The 20,134-nt window shown below is 42.7% G+C and overlaps 1 protein-coding gene across 3 annotated transcripts in view; it reads left to right on the top strand.

Annotated features, from left to right (window-relative positions):
* The first annotated feature begins 209 nt into the window (after positions 1 to 209).
* kcnq2b (potassium voltage-gated channel, KQT-like subfamily, member 2b) overlaps positions 210 to 20,134 on the top strand; it is a 66,674-nt gene continuing 46,749 nt past the window's right edge. For 2 of the 3 annotated variants that reach the window (XM_072684776.1, XM_072684775.1), the window contains exon 1: positions 211 to 699. In XM_072684776.1, coding sequence (XP_072540877.1) covers positions 407 to 699 — 293 coding nt within the window. In that variant the 5' untranslated portion in view covers positions 211 to 406. Of the gene's footprint in view, positions 700 to 20,134 lie in introns of all 3 variants that reach the window. The other variant, XM_072684777.1, reaches the window with a different exon arrangement.

The following is a 20,134-nucleotide window of genomic DNA, read 5'->3' as shown; positions in this document are numbered from 1 at the left end:
TAGTTTTGTAGAATTTCTAAATATCCTAAACTGCTGAACTGCTTTGTATGTGTGTGTGTGTGTGTGTGTGTGTTTGAAAATATACTTTCTTTACTATTCTCTGTGTGTGTAACCCCACCTTTCTTTCCATCTTCTGAATTATTGAATACACTTCTCTTTTTTTCTCTTGCTGTCAGGTGGCCGGAAGGTGCTGATGTAGGGAGAGAGAGAGAGAGAGAGAGAGAGAGAGAGAGAGACTGCAGCATCCTCTCGTTGCTCTCTTCTCCTTATCCCTATTGGCTTTCCCCTCTTGCAGGCGTAGCTCTCGCCCCCACCTCTCGCGCGCCTCGAACGATGCTGCTACCTGGCAAAGGGCGGAAAACCCCCACGAGCGCGCGCGCCTCTCCATGACAGCGCCGAGGCGAGCATGGTGCAGAAATCCCGCAACGGCGGGGTCTACCCCGGACCGCAGGCCGAGAAGAAGCTGAAGGTGGGCTTCGTGGGTCTAGAAGCGGGCGCGGCAGACTCGAGCCGAGACGGAGCTCTGCTGATCGCGGGCAGCGAGGCGAGCAAGCGGGGCAGCATCCTGAGCAAACAGCGCTCCAGCATCTCGGGGAAGAAGCCTCCTAAGCGCAATGCCTTCTACCGCCGGCTGCAGAATTTCCTCTACAATGTGCTGGAGAGACCGCGAGGCTGGGCGTTCATCTACCACGCTTATGTGTGAGTGTGAAGGCTGGGGTTTGCTGGCTCTGATACAATTCGTGCAGCCTCGTGTGACCATCTGCTGCATGCGTGTGTACAGGTCTGGGTCCAGTTCGGTATAGTGTGAACCGTTTCGGAGCCGCAGGTTTGTGTCCAGTATTATATTCATCGGTTCAGCACCACCGTCCGGTGGACAGCTCCGGCTCTAATTCGGTTCAGTATGAACCGTTTTAGGAGGCAGGTCTGTGAACAGCTCCGGCTCTAATTCGGTTCAGTATGAACCGTTTTAGGAGGCAGGTCTGTGAACAGCTCCGGCTCTAATTCGGTTCAGTATGAACCGTTTCAGGAGGCAGGTCTGTGAACAGCTCCGGTTCTAATTCGGTTCAGTATGAACCGTTTCAGGAGGCAGGTCTGTGAACAGTTCCGGCTCTAATTCAGTTCAGTATGAACCGTTTCAGGAGGCAGGTCTGTGAACAGTTCCGGCTCTAATTCAGTTCAGTATGAACCGTTTCAGGAGGCAGGTCTGTGAACAGCTCCAGCTCTAATTCGGTTCAGTATGAACCATTTCAGGAGGCAGGTTTGTGAACAGCTCCAGCTCTAATTCGGTGTAATATGAACCGTTTCATGGGTGCAAATGAAGGCAGAGCTTTTGGTGCCTCTGATACAGCTGATCAGCCTCGTGCAATCACACACAGCATGTATACCCTTACCCAGGCTGCATTCTTGTTTACACCCTCTGACTCCACTTCCCTCGCGACAGTGATACGTGTGTGGAGGTGGGACGGCGCGAGCGCAGCTGGCATCAGTGACTGCTTTTCTACTCTGCTCGTGCATCAGACTGGCTCCTTTATTCAATGGCTTCTATCTGAATCATTAAGGCGCCACTCAGCCCACCCATGTGACCCCCTGACTGCCAAGCGGTTTCCTGCTCTTTCAGAGCTGCCGTGGGTTGCTCTTCTACCGTCTGTCATGACACCACATGACCGCGCAGCGTAGATTTTAGGGAGAGACGCGATAACACTGTAACCTCAAGGTTCAGGTTGCAGAACCTTACGGCCACCAGCCGTACACCCCTATCTGCGCGCAGTCACATGAGACACGCACGCGATGAATGAAAAAAGGCGTCGCTCGGTTTCGAGATATGTTTACAACAAGCCTGGTGGCGCCAGCGATACCAGTTCCAGGTGCAGACATGCGCCTTAAGCGCCTGCGCGCGCGCGTGTGTGTGTGTGTGTGTGTGTGTGCGTGTGTGTGTTTTGTCAGGGCGATACACAGTGGAGCGTCTGCGCAGCATTGACCTCCCCCCAAACACACAAAGCTTAATTGCGCTCGATTTAACGTGAGTAAAGCTAATTGAGCAAAGTGGTGCAGCGCTCAGTTTCAGCTGCGGAGTAAATCCGGCTTAAATGATTCGAATTCGGTTCTAATGTGAATAGCTTTGATTGTAATTCGGTATAATATTACTATTTCAGAACTGCTGGTTTGTGGACAGCTTTGGTTCTAATAGGTGTGATATGGACAATTTCAGAACTGCAGGTTTGTGGACAGCTTTGGTTCTAATAGGTGTAATATGGACAATTTCAGAACTGCTGGTTTGTGGACAGCTTTGGTTCTAATAGGTGTAATATGGACAATTTCAGAACTGCTGGTTTGTAGACAGCTTTGGTTCTAATTGGTGTAATATGGACAATTTCAGAACGGCTGGTTTGTGGACAGCTTTGGTTCTAATAGGTGTAATATGGACAATTTCAGAACTGCTGGTTTGTGGACAGCTTTGGTTCTAATAGGTGTAATATGGACAATTTCAGAACTGCTGGTTTGTAGACAGCTTTGGTTCTAATAGGTGTAATATGGACAATTTCAGAACTGCTGGTTTGTGGACAGCTTTGGTTCTAATAGGTGTGATATGGACAATTTTAGAACTGCTGGTTTGTGGACAGCTTTGGTTCTAATAGGTGTAATATGGACAATTTTAGAACGGCAGGTTTGTGGACAGCTTTGGTTCTAATAGGTGTAATATGGACAATTTTAGAACTGCTGGTTTGTGGACAGCTTTGGTTCTAATAGGTGTAATATGGACAATTTCAGAACTGCTGGTTTGTGGACAGCTTTGGTTCTAATAGGTGTGATATGGACAATTTTAGAACGGCAGGTTTGTGGACAGCTTTGGTTCTAATAGGTGTAATATGGACAATTTTAGAACTGCTGGTTTGTGGACAGCTTTGGTTCTAACCGGGTGTAATATGGACAATTTCAGAACTGCTGGTTTGTAGACAACTTTGGTTCTAATAGGTGTAATATGGACAATTTCAGAACTGCTGGTTTGTGGACAGCTTTGGTTCTAATAGGTGTGATATGGACAATTTCAGAACTGCTGGTTTGTGGACAGCTTTGGTTCTAATAGGTGTAATATGGACAATTTTAGAACTGCAGGTTTGTGGACAGCTTTGGTTCTAATAGGTGTAATATGGACAATTTCAGAACTGCTGGTTTGTAGACAGCTTTGGTTCTAATTCAGTCTAATGTGAACCGATTTCAAACCACAGATTTGTGCACACTTTGGTTCTAATTCTTATTAAAACCAAAGCTAACCATATTTTACCAAATTAGAACCAATTCCATACTCTTAATTCATTAAAACATTTGCAGAGGTAAAATTAACCGGTTATCAATCAGTATAATTTCAGTAACCATTTCAGCACCACAGCTTGATGGACAGATATGGTTATAATTCAGTGTAAATTTAACTGCTTATCAAACTGTTTCAGAACCGCAGGTTTGTGAATAGCCTGGGCTTTAATTAAGTATAATATGCAGTGGTTCTAATTCAGTATATTATGAACTGTTTCAGTACAGCAAGCTTCAAGTGTATGAATTTGGTTCTTATTCTTATTAATACCAAAGCTATTCACATTAGACCATTATGGAACCAATTCTGTCCTCAAAACTGCAGGTTTTTGGACAGGTTTGGATCTCATTTATATTATCGAATCGAAGCTATTCACATGTTACCAAATTGTAACAAATTCTGTCCTGTTATACACGTATGGTTCTAATTCAAAACAATATGAATAATTTCAGAACTACAGGTGGACAGCAGCTGCACCAATCCTGTATAATGATGAGATGTTTCAGCACCACATATATACTGGACAGTTCCCATTTCAAAGCTCAGACACAAGCCACAAGCTTCACTTACCAGGTGTAATCGCTTACACATACCAAAGCTGACAAACAAACCCCAGACTACGAGTCAATGGGGCTTCTTCTCTCACGTCACACAGCACCTAAATCTGCCCACTGTTGCTCACCAGGCTCCTCTTTTTCATCTCCATGTCCCTCAAAAGCGTTACTAATGCTGTTGTATTTCTGGTGGCGAGCTGAGTCGTGCTTGCCGTCAGCAGGAGGGTCACGCCCGAGAAGAAAGCCCGTTTTCATCACTTGTGAAATCTGACGAATCCCTCCCACTCCAGTTTCACTATGAAAAATGTCCTGTTTGCAAGAAACGGTCATGAGGAACAAGCTTAAGTCAGCATAACCTGCTAATCAAAGTGGACAGGAGAGGATAAATAAATAAATAAGCATGCCGTCTATCTGAGCCGTACACTGGCCGCTGTCACTGTGCTTTAGCAGATTATGTGTGCGTGTGCTGAGGTGAACTAAATGTGTCTATGCTGACTGCCAATTCAACACTAAACCTACTTTCTAAGACATGATTGTGGCTTATCTAGAGCACGGATGTACCAACTCAAGCCTTTTTTTTAAAACTGTCTGCATAAAAAGCACTGACTAAGACAACACAGGCTTGCATTTCCTAAAAAGTGGTTCTTCTCTGACATTGCTCAAAGAACTCATTATTTAGGAGTGTACAGAAAGCAGAAGTGTGTGAATGTGTGGTTGTAGTTTCTGTTGTCTGGGATAAACCTCTCCATCTTGCTGACCTGAGTGTAAGTGTGTGTATAGATGCATGAGCCCGGGGGATGTAGCCTGGGGAAGCCCTTCACATGTATGGCACTGTGCTGTACTGTGCATTAGTTTACGTGTGGTTGCTGCTCTGTGGCCTTGCAGGCCTTGTGGGCGTGTGCTACCTTCTCGCATCAGCACTTTCGGTGAATAATGCTGTTCATTGTTAGACCTCATACTGACAGCCCTCATTTTTCTGTGTGTGTGAGGGAGTGCATGCGTGTCATGTGTGTCCTGACACAAGTGATATTTTGATGCATCATGGTATTGTCGTTTCTATTAATTTGACTTTGATTACAGTTAACATGTAAGAATTATTTCACTGCTAATTTCATAAGAGATTTTATTAACAATAATAACCCTGCTATCATATTTGCACTTGTAGCTGTGTGTGTGTGTCTGTGTGTGTGTGTGTGCTTGCATGGCACGGATCAGGTGTAAACCAGGCACAAGCATTCAGGTACTATATGAACAAACCAGCATGATAGTTGGCCTCCAGAGATCTGGACAGGGCCATCTGCCTTGCAGTCTCCGCCTGCTGTACTGCACCAAGCCAAGCCTCAACTAACAGGCTAACACACACACACACACATACACACACACGACCAGATTTACAAGCACAGTGAGTTACACTGGGAGCTGCACGGGCCATTAGTGGTGCAAAGTTCTTGTAAAAGTGCTTTTACCTGATACGGCGATGTTTCAGACTGGAGTGATGAATCTAGCAGTGCTGGTCAGCGAGTAGTGGGCCATATATTTTGAAACATAGGTTTATATGTTGCAATAAACTCAGGGTGAGCAGAAGCACTGATGTTGCATCAACATCAGCCTCTCAGAAGGCTCTTGTATCTTTAAAGGTGTGCTTCTGTTACTGTCTGTCTGGGGTTTGGATCCCTGTGGAAGTTGGGCTGGTGTTACCAGGGTGCAGGTAAGCCCTGTGAGCAAGATGTTGGAACTGCAGACCTGGTCTGTCTGACTGTACTGTAACACTGTTAAAAGATCTGATAAGATCCTCTTAACCCCTTAACAGCCTATGGACCGCCAATGAGCCAAAAGTGTTATTACAAACTTCTATTACCAAAGAATATCCCCACCAGATTGTACAGAGGTCCCTGTAGTTACTGAGTAATACACCTTGTTGTGTCTTTGTGTGTTAAGGTGCTAAGGTGCTTTTGAGGAACCTTCAAGAAAAGGTTTTTAGAAGAAAATGATTCCTTAAATGTTACTCAAAGCACATTGAAATGTTCCTCCACAGTTTCAAACTGAAGAACCTCCAAAAGTTACTCATTCTTATTCGATCTTATCTGTATAATAATTGGACAAAGGTATTGGGACACCTACTCATTCATTATTTCTTTTCCTAAATCAAGAACACGTTCCTGCTTGTTTCTGTTGAAGTAACTGTCTCTACTGTCCAGTCTCTACTAGACTCTAGAGCACTCCTGTGAGGATCTGATTGTATTCAGCAGCAAGAGCATTAGGAAGGTCAGGATGTTAGATGATCACCACCCCAACTCATGCCCAACTCCTCAACTCATCCAAAAAGTATTGGACACAGAACGTAAGTCCACTGTTCCACAGCTCAATGCTGGAGGGCTTTGTACCCCTTAAGCAAATGCCCAGCATTAGGCATGTAGGTTAATCTTTATCTGCCCCAGAGGGTCCTATTCTATTGGCAAAACTTCTCTACAGGGACTAGACAAGCTGTGTGTGTGCATTTGCTAAATGCATTGATTAGAAAGAGTGTCCACTAACATTTAGACATGAGGAGTTGCAGATTCTTTGAGACAACTACATGCTCATGTGGGGCTCACATGGGTGGAACATGGGCTAGGTGGGTTGCAGGTGGGTGCCAGGAGGGCATGGGTGCATTTGTGTTGTTTATTGGGACCCAGCTGGGCTTCCTAAAAGAGCCCTGTCATGCTGGATTTCTGTTGAAGGGCTGGATTTCTGTACAGTTTTGTGACTCTCCTGTTTAAGTTTACCTGATTTAACAGCCAGGTATAATAGCTCTGCTAGAGCAGGGGTCCTATTACTCACCCCTGCCATAGATGCAGGTATTTCTTCTTGTTCAGATTTTACTGTTCTCCTGTGTGTGTGTGTGTGTGTGTGTGTGTGTGTGTGTGTGTGTTGTGGTTGTAGTGGTATCACAGGTCCCTCTGTTGGACCTTCATGGCCACTGACTCATAAGTGGTGTCATAATAAATTTGCTTTGAGGTAGATCCTCTCTCTCTCTCTCTCTCTCTCTCTCTCTCTATCCCTGGTGGTTAGTATGTGTGGCATCCTGATGAGCTTCGTCTGTCTTCTCTTGACTTGCCATGTGGTCGACGAGGGGTAATAGCAGCAGCAGTGGTGGGTGCAAGGGATGCTGACATCACCATTAGCCTGCCTGTAGGCTCTGAGCCAAATGTGTAATGAAGCACATAAAGCTGCATCTCCGTCTAAAGTTGAGCCACATATGGGCATAGCTAGCGGCTAGACCTGACATCAGTCTGTCAAACTAACCGGTCAGCGAATTAAGAGCAGGTTAAGAACAGCTGATACTAAACATGCAGATATGGGATGGGTTTATATTTCAGTGGTTGGATGGAAGGAAGTAAAGGTAGACTGTCCCCATAGTATGATGTAGCTTTGATGATTAAGGGTGCTTCACACCTGAAGGTCTGAACCAAGCTTGGTATCTTTGTTCACATTTGATCCGGTTAGTTTTGGTCCCACATTGCACTAAAGAACTCCTTCTGAAATCATATACAGTACTCTATATGGACAACAGTATTGGGACACCTGCTTAATCGTTGTTTCTCCTGAAATCAAGGGTTTTAAAAGGGAATTAATCCTGCTTTCTACTGTCCAGGGAAGAAGGCTTTCTGCTAGATTTTGGAGCATTACTGGAGGATTTGATTGCAATAAGCGACAAGAGCTTCAGTGAGGTCAGGATGTTGGATGATCATTACCAACATTACCAACTCATCCCAAAAGTATTGGACGGTGCACCAACCATCACACCAGAGAAACACATTGATCTCCACAGATCAATGCTGAGGGCTGTATAATCCGCTAGCCCATGCCTGGCATTAGGATTGTGTTCATCTCCTCCAGACAGTCCTATTCTATTGGCAGCATGTGTAGACAAGCTGCATGTGTGCATTTGGACATCTGTCTCAGCAGTGTGTGCAACTTAAAGTAGCATTTATGAAGGCATTTATTACAAGGGGTGTCTAAAAACAGGCCCCTGTGGACTTGCTGCTCCTTCTGCTCCTTAGTCTTGGTTGAGAGAAGTAGCATTCCTGACATTTTAACACAGTCCTAAAAAAGGAAATAGTACTTCCCAGCTACCATTAATAGGTAGCCCAACTGGGAACCAGTTTTGTCCTCGAGTTCCACCTTGTTACCATGTAGGGATGCCCACCAGGGTCAGTGATGGGACCGGAAGGAGTTAAACATCAGCCTCACCGGGGTTGTACACAGCACATGGGTCCCATCTAGGCCTAATGTGAGATTAGGGTGGGCTGTAACAATGGGCCACCTTTGGGAAGCCTAACTGGGTCCCAGTTAAGTGTGTTTGGTTCTATACTCTTTAACAAAAAGGTGCCACAGAGGGTTTATTGAGTGATGCCACAGAAGTACCACTTTTGGTCCCATGTCTAAAAAGAATTACAGAATGTAAATGTTCTACACCTACTGAAGGGTCCTTCCTACAATATTTACAGTATGCAGAAAGTTTCTTCACGCTCACATATACACTTCTCTCATTTACCAAAACAAATAGTTTCAGTTTCTGTAGAAGTTCAGGGAACCTTGGTGTGGAACTTCGTTATGTAGAGGTTTTAACCTTAACAAGGTTTTCCATATTTAATTTGAAGAACCATCAACTGAAAGGTTATGAAGGGAACCTAGAGTGGATTTCCAATGGCATCAGCCCAGAGAGTCTTGAATCTTAGTATTGCCTTAGTTTAGAGTGGTGTGTGTCCGTGTGTCCGTGTGTGCGTGTGTGTGTGTGTGTGTGTGTGTGGTGAGAGCATATGTTGATATTTAGTGGACAGTGCTGCTCTCTGGCTCAGCTCCATTAAAACTAAGCAGTGCAGGTGTGACTGAGCAGGAGTCTAATGATTCAGATCAGATTAGAGATAATCACACTAATCACACATAGCAACATAGCACTGTTTAGATGTGTGTGTGTTTATGCACCTGTGTCTGTGCAGGTCAGAGAGTCAGAGGACCAGATATGCTAACATTTTAGGTATAAACAGGATGCTTTGTAGGATGCAGGATGTTATGTATGAGGCACACAAGGTACTTACACATGGAAAAAAGCATTAAAATACATTTCTCTAATACATACATATCATCACATTGTTTGTTGTTTTTCTCCCAATTTGGTACTGCGACATGATTCAGAGCTTAAGAAGAGGTGGTACAGTGCAGTGAATGACTTGTTTGATGTGTGGAAAATGGGTTAATGATGAAGGTTAATGATTGGCAAATAGGAATGATTACATTTGGGCGTGCCAAAGTCCATGGTGTGAAGGAAGTAGCTGAATCTGCAGGTGTATGGAAGTGTACGAACATCAGAATCTACCAGCAGTGGCAGAAATTCAGTCTACAGGAAATTTACCTCAAGGTTATGGCCGAAAGACGAAACTGATGAACAGAGACCGCCGATGACAAAAAAAATCGCTTCATTTTTTGCAAGAATTGCTTCTAGGAGTCAGCGCAGGTCCTTCACAACCAATTTCTGAAGGAACACTTTGCAGGGAACTGCAGACTATCAACACATGGAAAAAAGTGGTACGCAAGAGGCCTTTACTCACCTCTGCTCAGGAATGACGAGTATGATGAGAACATCCTGTAGACTGGGATTTCCGCCACTGCTGGTAGACCTGAATGGCCGTACTCCTCCATAGACCTGCAGATTCAGCTACTTCCATTTTTCAAACATCCAACATTCGACATTCGAGACAAGACATAACTAAATGAAATTCGACCATTACTTTTATTTTTTTATTTTTTAATGCACATGATAGTAATAAATTAATACATGCATTATCAGTCCCCAGAAATCATTAAATCATCTCTGAAGGCCAAGAAGGCCCTTAAGGTTTTCCACAGCCTTTTTCACCATAAGCAGTTAATCTGCTCACACATGCTCATCAAATATTTATGTCTTTGTCACACGTATTAAGCAGCACTCTGGTGACATGCACACGCACTAGTTGTCATTGATTTATTCTCCACCATGTTTCTTAAGTACAGAGACAAAGTACTTGAGCCATTTGTGTGGTGTGTGTGTGTTGCGTTTGTAAGTCGCTCTGGATAAGAGCGTCTGCAAAATGCCTTAAATGTAAATGTGTGTGTGTGTGTGTATGCACATTGGATTGATGATCTTAGTCAGGGTAGAGTGACATGTGCTACGAGCACATGCTCATTATGCCATTACTGTCCGGCTGTGTGTGTGTGTGTGAGTGTGTGTGTGAGTGTGTATGTTTGTGGAAAGAAGAGAGACAGATAGACAAAGAAGAGAGGGGGTGACAAGTACTAGCATGTTTTTTGTGTGATATGTCATTTTGTAAATCACTCTCTTTCTCGTTCTCGCGCACACACACACACACACACACACATAGATATAGTACTGCAGAATATCTAATGTACTACATAAATCAGCATAACCCTGTACATGTGTGACCATATTAATATTTAAATAGTGTATTATGTAGTCACTATGGAAATCACAGCCCTTGCATATAAAGGACATCTGTATTATATATGCACACTATATTGAAAGTATTGGGGCACCTTCACATCACACCTACAGGAGCTTTTATGACATCCCATTCTGAATCCATAAGCATTCATTTATTAATTGTATGGATAATGCTCCTCAGCACTCAGCTGACTTGTTGTTGCAGTGGTGGCTCCTATTACATACAGAACTACTCTTCAGTGAGCTTCAGTGAGCTTTTTCGAACCACCCCTTCTTTCACTAATGTGTGTAAAGACATACTGCATGACTAGGGGCATGATTTTATACACCTAATGAAACTCAATGAAACACCTGAATTCAATGATTAAGAGGTGTGTCCCAATACTTTTGTCCATATAGAGTATTTAATATACAGTCATACATGTAACCTTGTAAGTCACTCTGGATGAGAGGGTCAGCTAAATGCTGTAACTGTTAATGTTATGTTAGGATGATCTTAAACTGTAGAGAGAGTGTTCAGTGTGATGCTCGCTCGACCATTTAAAAACCTTCTTTATTCTGAGATGTTTTTGGCATTAATAAAGACCAATATTTAGATTTTTTTTCATGAATGATTATGTGCTTGATAGATCGGTTGACTGTCGAAAAAATAAAAATGTACCAAAATGTATAAAAATCATCATGTCTTTTCTGGAGATCTTGTAAATTTAACACATGCAAATGTATGGTGTGTAGAAAGGAATAAGCCATAATTTGAGGTCTGATAGATCTGTATTAAAAATAAAGGGTTCTTTGAGGGATGCTGTAGAAGAACCTCTTTCAGGTCCATAAAGAACCATGTTTGCAGTCCAGATATGTGAGTGTGAAGAATCTTTAAACTGGTAAACAACCCTGATAATGTCACACATTCACACTCTCATTACTGCATGTTGGAACTGACCAGTAAAGGTGCTCCTGAGCTCTTCAGTGTACTGTGTAATGGATTTATCCAATAAACTAGATTACCGTTTCTCTTCCTTACCTGCAGTAACGTTCACTGTACTCAATGGACCACATCAGCTCCATTGATTGTCCAGATCTTTCCCCATAAGATGGTGATGATCTCTTTCCTCATAAGTTGGTGATGAACGTGGGGTGTAACTCTATCGATTTGGGTAAATAATAGATTGGATTTTTTATTCATTCAGCCATAACCTGCTGATCCCCTGCTGGGAGGAGTGGTGTAGGTAGAGCTGCGCTGGCCTGCTCCCCTCAGTGACCGCTCGGCTTTGGGTGCCTTTTATTTTGCACGCCACCTCTCTCACTACTTCCCAATGATGGATGTGCTGACATGCTTGCTTGTGCTGTTCAATGCGGCTCTGCCAACTACCGGCTACTGCAGTGTGTGTGTGTTTGTGTGTGTGTGTGTGTGTGTGTGTGGTTGAGTAAACACATTGCAACCACAAAAGCAATTGATTGCTAACAATTTTTTTAGTGTTTGTGCAAAGACACACACACACTCTCACACACACACACACACACACACACACACACACACAAGAATAACAACCTTGCTCACTAGCTGACAGTGTTAGCTCTCTCATTCTTTCTTTTCTCTCTCTTCTTTCTCACTCACTCTCTTTTTGCTCTTTCTCACTTATTTCTCATTTTTTTCTCTCTCTCTTCTCTCTGTTCTTTCTCTTTCTCTCTTTCTCTCTCTCTCTCTCTCTCTCTCTCTCTCTCTCTCTCTCTGTTCTTTCTCGTTCTCTTTCTCTCTTTCTCTCTCTCTCTCTCTCTCTGTTCTTTCTCGTTCTCTCTCTCTCTTTCTCTCTCTCTGTTTTTTCTCGTTCTCTCTCTCTTTCTCTCTTTTCTCTCTATTCTTTCTCTTTCTCTCTCTCTCTCTGTTTTTTCTTGTTCTCTCTCTTTTTTCTCTCTATTCTTTCTCTTACTCTCTCTCTCTCTTTTCTCTCTATTCTGTCTCTTTCTCTCTCTCTCTGTTTTTTCTCGTTCTCTCTCTTTTCTCTCTATTCTTTCTCTTACTCTCTCTTTCTCTCTCTTTCTCTCTCTTTTCTCTCTATTCTTTCTCTTACTCTCTCTTTCTCTCTCTTTCTCTCTCTCTTTTCTCTCTATACTTTCTCTTACTCTCTCTCTTTCTCTCTCTTTTCTCTCTATTCTTTCTCTTTCTCTCTCTCCCTCTCTCTCTCTCTTTCTCTCTCTTTTCTCTCTATTCTTTCTCTTACTCTCTCTCTCTCTCTGTTTTTTCTTGTTCTCTCTCTCTCTCTCTCTCTCTCTCTCTCTCTCTCTCTTTCTCTCTCTCTCTCTCTCTCGCACTGTGTAGTGTTTCTCTGGAGTACTGACAGAGGAGGATGAAAGTTTCGACAGCCAGGCCAACAAAAACACCCTCTGGACCTCTCCTCTAGCTCTTATGTTACCCATTCTGACGTTGTGCTTGCTCACAGAGTGGTGTGTGTGTGTAAGAGAGAGAAACACAGACTTTGGAGAGAGAGGGAGGTTTGTCACCTTTGTTTGGTTCATCCTGTGGGGGGAGGGGAGGGGGTTGTAGAGTTCTGTATAAACGGGAGCTGCCTGTCACCGTCGTTCTCTCCCTGACATTTTCTACATCACCTGCTGTGAAATCAGAACCGAGCGACTCTGGGCTTTGTCTTTGTTTGTTTACAGTTCTGACTCACTTCACAGTGGTCCGGCCCATACTTTGCATGTGCGTGTCTGCCTATGATTATGTTCTGGGTAAAAACGCTGATGGCGAAAGAGATGTGCATGTGCATGTATATGCGTAAGATGTGTGTCTGTGAATGTGAGATTGTGTGTGTGTGTGTGTGTGTGTGTGTGTGTGTGTGTGTGAGAAAAGCTGTAGGCAGTGGAAACTCTAATGGAGTGTCACGACTAGGTGGGCTGAGTGTACCTGTGATATCACTGATTGCTCATAGAGGGCTTTTTCTGGTTGGACATGTTTAGATCATCCTGCTTCTCTGAGGAAAACCTCTGCAGCTTCATAATTACCAGAAGTAAATGAACACAGTGTTCCAAGGCTGAAGCAGCTAAATGAGCTTCATAGAAACTGTAAATGACACTATTATATAAAATACAGTACAGCAGCTTTTCTTCTGTTCTCGTCTCCTTTTCTTTCCTCATCTTTTGTTTTTTCTCCTCTCCATTTCCTCTTTTCTCATTTTATCCCCCTTCCTCTTTACTCTCCTCTCTTCTTTTCTCTTATTAAATGTCCTTTTCTTTTGTCTTCTCTTTTCTCTTTGCTTGTATTCTCTTCCTTCCTCTTCTCACCTTCTATTCTCTTATGTTGTCCTCTGTCCCCTTCTCTTCTCTCATCTTGTCTCCTCTTCTTTTTTCATCTTTTCTCATCTTCTCTTCTCTTATACCCTTTCCTCTTCTGTTCTCTCATCTTGTCTCCTTTCCTCTTCTCTTCTCTTCTCTTCTCTTCTCTTTGTATTTGAATATAGTGAATATTGGTAGTCAGGACATTGGATCTACAACAAATGAGTCCCCATGTAGTCAGCCCCCAGGGTCAAGGAGAGGGCACCATTGCTGAAGACACACACAATCACCTACTCCTGAGAGACACATTCACACCCTGTGCTCCTCTCAGGCAGAGAGGAGTGCACTTGCTAGAAGCTGTTAGGTTGAGTGCGTTTACTGGTCTCATGTCAGCCCGGTTGTTTGAAGCATAAAAGTAACAAATCACAGCATGTCCAGTTAAACACAGTAACCACAAACAGTCTGGATCTGAAGGAATTTATTATGCCCACCTAAAAAGACAGTCTTAGCTCTGCTACTGAGTCTGTGAAAGCTCAAGCCAGAAACCGTGTTAGAGAGGTGTTAACAGAAGCACTATCAGGGAGAATCAGGCAAGAAATGTAATGGAGAAAGCAAATATCCCTGTTCTAATGGAGCAGTTACCAGACAATGCTTTTAGCAGCACTGAGCAATTTCTCGTCTGTTTAATTGTTATCACAGTATCACATGATGATCAGAAGATAAGTGTAGAACAGTCCCGGAAATATGTTGTCTGTATCTTGCTGGAGAAGTTTTAAAGATCTGGATATAGTGTAGTTTGGACCATCTCCATCATCAGACCACCGCTTTTATTTGAGGGCTTTATTGAGAACCCATACATTTATGGTTTATTCTCTGAGAATGGTAAAGGAATATGGTCTTTTCTGATGCCTTGTGAATCATGCCCAACAAGCCTTATTGGTGTAGTGTGATCTGCTTGCCTGGCCAGGGAATAAAACTGTAGTCTGCCATGGAGAAGGTGGTCTTGTTACCCACTATCATACACCAACCCACACTGCAGCTACTGGAATATAGACATGTATGTAGAATATGTATATGGTTTCCTCCTTGCACGCCTCCTATGTTTGGACTCTTTCTGATGGTAGATGCTGTACTTTGGCATCAGCTGTGGGAAGCAGGTCCCGAAGTAGATCCTGTGATGACATTTTAGGATTGTTGAAGACTTGTGGCCTGATCTTGGGCTGTACATGCTGGGACGGCCTGCTTTGGTCGTTAATTCACTTCTGCTTCTTTCTAATAGGTCTGAGATCCTTTTTAACCCTTTCCCAGACTCCTCTGCATCTACAGCAAGAATTCTCTCTATCTATATTCTAATCATCTGCAGCTGACATGCTGCACCTGATTCTGATTGTACACAACTTAGGTAGTAATGAATGGGGCGATTTAGCATTTCTTTAGTTGTGTGTTTAGTTATTTTAATTTCATCTTTCATTATTGTTCAAATGAAGATCAAATGTCCATACGGTAAAAATGTTCAAATAGCCAAGGTTATTATGGGGTTTTCTTATTTTTTTACATGACTGTATGTATTTATGCATATTTTTAATGAATCTTAAACAAAGATCATTCCACCAGCCTAGAGATACATACATAGGAGAGAGAGAGAGAGATAGAGAGAGAGAGCGAGATAGATGTAATGCGCCATTTAGGTCCCAAGCTGTTAATGCTAGCTAACGTCAGAAGGCATACTCAAATTAGCCAACATACTACTGCAGAAGCTCATTAAATTAAAATGAGGCTTGAGAACCTCAGCACTGATCCCAGCACACATACTCTCTCTCTCTCTCTCTCTCTCTCTCTCTCTCTGTCACACACACACACACACACACACACACACACACATATACACACACGCAGCAAAAACATGCATGGTCACATTGGCTGAGGGCAAAAGTACACTTCACACACAGTCGAGGGAGAGTGTGCTGTGGGACTCGACTGGAGGCTGCTTCACCCTCTCAAAGCCCAGAGTATGTTTCAGAGAGGGAGAGCGAGGGAGAGCGAGGGAGAGAGAGGGAGAGAGAGGGAAAAAAGAGAATTTCAAGGATGCTTCGGAGCTAAATGGATCAAATTCAAGTGAAGAATATGTTCCCCCAGCAACTGGATGAAGATAGCAGGTAAAAGAAAGCAGCCCTTAACCCTGACATCCCCAGAAACACAGTGGAAGACACACTGAAATTTACACACACACTCAGTGTGTGTTATGCCTACCCCATGCTGCTTAACATGACCAATCAGATCTAACATGACCAATCAGTGTTACACATGACCAATCAGATCTGTGTATCATGACGAGTGCCGCGAATCGAGAGAGTGACACACACATAGGGGATTGATGAGCTGGGAAACCGCTGTTGGAGAAGAAAGCGAGTCAGAGGAAAGTTAATTCTCATGGCGACTCTAAATTCTTCCCTAGACCAGTATGTCTCATATGTTAAGATGTGCTGAGACTGTAGAGATTATTAAAAGCAGTAATGTTGAGCAGCACTACGAGACGAGTTAAGCACTTTCTCAGAAGTATTTTGTTTTATGCCAGGTGGTATTGCTGGGATCTGTAGATTCCAGCCATACCACACCGTCACGCTGTAAATGGGATAATTGTGCTTCTGTGATGACTAATAAGATGTTTACCACAGTGAATAAGCAGCATGTTGGGTAAAGTCATAGAACGATGATCCAGATTCCAGTCAGACAGTTTATAGTGCAAAAACCTTTCCTACTTCCTTGTATATTAAAATTTTGTTGTTTTTCACTTTTTCACATAATTGGATTGAATCGGGTCAGAATTTAAAGATGAATGGACCTACAGAAATGCTCCAAAATTACTTGGAATAAAATCTTTTTACATTGACTTCCATCTAAACTTCCTTCTCCTGAAAAGTTGCCATTTTGGAGATAGTTAGGTTTTACATGACAGTGATGATACTGGAACAGTTGAACTCATGTTGCCCCTGTTGGTATCAGTCTTCAGTCATGAAAACCTGAAACCAGTCATAAATCTCTGGGTGGCTTTTATGTAGATTTGCAGTAGACCTTCAGGAGACAGGAGATATTTTGCAGTCAGGTTTTAAAATATACAGGATCGCTGAATTTAGTCATCCTGTCAGAAACTGTCAGAAACTGTCATAATAGGAGCACTTCCTACATGCTTGAGCAGTAGCTCCAGTAGCTCCTTTATTGAAGTGAAACACTGTACGTTCCATTTACTCTGTGGTAGTTTTACTCCAGGTGTACAGTGAATTCAGCCAAAACTCACCAGGCTATTCTGTTGCACAGTGTGTACAGTTAGTCTGTAACCAACTGAATGTCTCTGCCAATACTGAAGACTGAACACTGATATTCTACACTAAACACTAAGCTTATTATTATGCCAAAATCTCATGTTTCCAGAGAAAACCCTTCTTTACTTTAAATGGGAGTCAGTGTAAACAAACTGTATTAAGTCATTTTGGAGCATTTCTATTGGTCCATTCATCATGGAATGTTCACAATATATCAAAAACTAAAAACCAGCAGAAATTCAGATGCTACATTTATTTGCATGACAGCTACATTATAGTTGTTTGATTTCTTATGGAGTGCTTATGGAGTGGTGATCATACAAACTAGCAACAATGTGACTAGAGCGTTAGTGAAGTCAGGATTTCGGATAATCACCCCACCTCAACCCCAACTCTCCAGCTCATCCCAAAAGTATTGAGCACCAACCATCAGCATTGAGCTCCACAGCTGTTATACATTATAGCTGATACCATTTACATGCAGTGGACACATACTTTAGTAAGTGTATGTATACACTAAATGGGCAAAAGTATTGGGACACCTGCTCATTCACTGATTCTTCCAAAACAAAGGGTGTTAAAAAGGGTGTTGCTGCTTTTGTTGGAGTAACTGTCTCTTCTGTTTAGGGCAGAAGGCTTTCTACTAGATACTTTTGAAGCATTGCTGTAAGCATTTGATTGCATTCAGGGAAAAGAGCGTTAGTGAGGTCAAGTTGTTGGATGATCACTATCTCCAGCACCTCATCTCCAACTCCCCAAAACATCCCCAACTCATCCCAAAAGTATTGGATGGAGCACCAACCATCATTCCAGAGAACACAATTCTTCCACTGCTCCACAGCTCAGTGCTGCAGGGCTTGGGAATGGAGCCAATACGTTCATGAGTGTGTCAGCAATGGTTGCAACCTAAAGTTGAAAGCTGAAAGCATTCATTAGAAGGGGTGTCCACAAACATTTGGACAGATAGTGTAGGAAGGACTGTAGAAGGTGTTATTGTATCTCTCATGCTGTTTCATGCTTCACTTACTGCTTCTCTCCATCTTCTTTACACACTCTTACGGCCCTCTTACGTCTCTCAGCTCTGTTCCTTCTTCGGTTTCTTCTCTTTCTGCTCTCCATGATTCCTTTCTAGCAGTCCCATTCCCTCTGCCCCCCCCCCCCCCTTTCAGCATTCGCTGAGTGGGCAGTGTTTTTTCCAGGCTGTCTGGCCGCATTAGTCTGAGCCTGAGGCCAGTGGACGAAGAGAATACATTAAGGAGTCGTGAAGAAAGATAGGTGGAGATGTGGAAAATAGGTTGCCTGCCTTACATCAATCAGAGGAAGCAGCCTTTGACTGATTTGAAGCTGCAGCGTCTGACGAACATGGCAAATATCATAGATTCTGATAGAATACGCTGGGCATTGGGCGAGGAAATAATAAATGGTCTTTTCTCTCCCAGCAGTGACGCTGTTGTAGTGGTAATCAATGGCTAATCAATGACAAACCCAAAGCAGAGACGCAGCCTTCTGTGAGGAGAAGCTATTGTATTACTGAATGTAATCACAGTTACCTCTGAGGACACTGCTGTTTTTGAGTGGGAGGTATTTTTCAAGAGTCTTGTTAGAGCAGATCTCATTAGAGATGAATCTTGCTGTTTTTGGTAGCCCTCTGTCAGGGAATGTGGCTGCCTCTCAGGTCTGGAGAGAAAACCTGTATAGTAACTAGTGCTGAGTGCTGTCCCAGCATGTGCTGAGCACAATTAGTCTGCAAACTTTAACGTGTTAATCTTTTTTTAACACAAATTATCTGCTTATCAAGTTTGGCCCCAACTTCCTCCAGTAGGTGAATCTCTTTACAGGGCCTAGTGTCGGATTAGCACTTTTATTTACCTCTGTAAACACAGTGTTGCTACTGTTGAGCTCAAAGGGTAGATTACACTTTATTTATGCTGAAATATGGATTCAATCTCATAACTAACTCTCATTTTCTTACCCCTCCATCACCCTCCCTCATCTCTCTTAGCTCTTAGCTTAACCCAGCCCAGTGACTGATCACCCATTTATCTCTTAAAAAGCATTTTCTCTATTAAAGCGTCCGTGTCCGAGCTTCGTCATGTTCGAGGCTAAGTTCTCAAAGCTACACTCAGATATTCTAAGAAAAAACACCTGGATTCCTCTAGCCGGTTTTAGCCAGGCATATTTTAGGCACATATATGTGTTATCCTGCCCAGAAATGTAAGGACATGTTGGCTAGCATTTTGTGATTATTCATAAATAATCATATTGTTGTGATTAACGCTATTAAACATTTTAATAGATGGACACCACTAGTAGTAACACATTAACAGCTCATGTAACAACAGTGTAACTACTGTAGATGGATTGGCTATTAAAGATGCAGTTGAGTAGTACAGCTCATGAGGTATCAGCCACAGTTTCAGTCTCAACAGCAGCAGCTCATAGAAATACATTTCCCTCGTCTTATTACACATGTATAATCACATAAGAGAGATACGCTGTCATAGCTATTCAGATACTGTTGTATGGAGGTGGTAAATATGTGTAATTACACAAGCTGTACTACTGTAATCCATCTGTAAGAATCAATACATCACAAGGAGTTGCATTATTGGTAATTAAATTATTGTTATTAATGTGTAATTACTATTATTAGATACACATAATATAAAGTGGGACCAAAATAGAATCCAACTCGCCTGTAAATCTACAGTGCTTAATGAATTGGTACGTTTACATATTAAATATAACATGTTAAGTGGTCAGAGATGAATTTGCGCTGCAGAATTAGTGGTGCTTGTACAGTTTTAATTAGGCCTTCAGGGTGTACACTTTCTGTACTTTCAGGTTTTGGACTCCTTTCCTCTTCTCCTCTCTCTTTGTGGTCGTAGTATACAGTCCGAGACACTTGGCTCCAGATCCATGTTAACTTGATTGATGGTATTTCCAACCATCCATGAATTCTGAGGTCATAACTCACCTAGAGTTAATCAACCAAACCAGGGTGGGCCCATTTATCATTTCAAGTGGCTAAATTCTTTTCGCACCGCACATTACTGCACCTCTCTGAAGGCATAATTTCAGTCTTGACCACTAAGATACATCACAACCAATTTTTTTTTTGTTTTTTTGTTTATACTTTGCATTAGTGCCATATAGGAGTACCTCTATATAGCAGCCAATTTATCAGACATCTTTGGCC

This window comes from Salminus brasiliensis, chromosome 7, assembly GCF_030463535.1.
Source record: "Salminus brasiliensis chromosome 7, fSalBra1.hap2, whole genome shotgun sequence".
Taxonomy (NCBI): domain Eukaryota; kingdom Metazoa; phylum Chordata; class Actinopteri; order Characiformes; family Bryconidae; genus Salminus; species Salminus brasiliensis.
The sequence above is the reverse complement of the archived record's forward strand: the minus strand, read 5'-3'. Positions and strand labels throughout refer to the sequence as shown.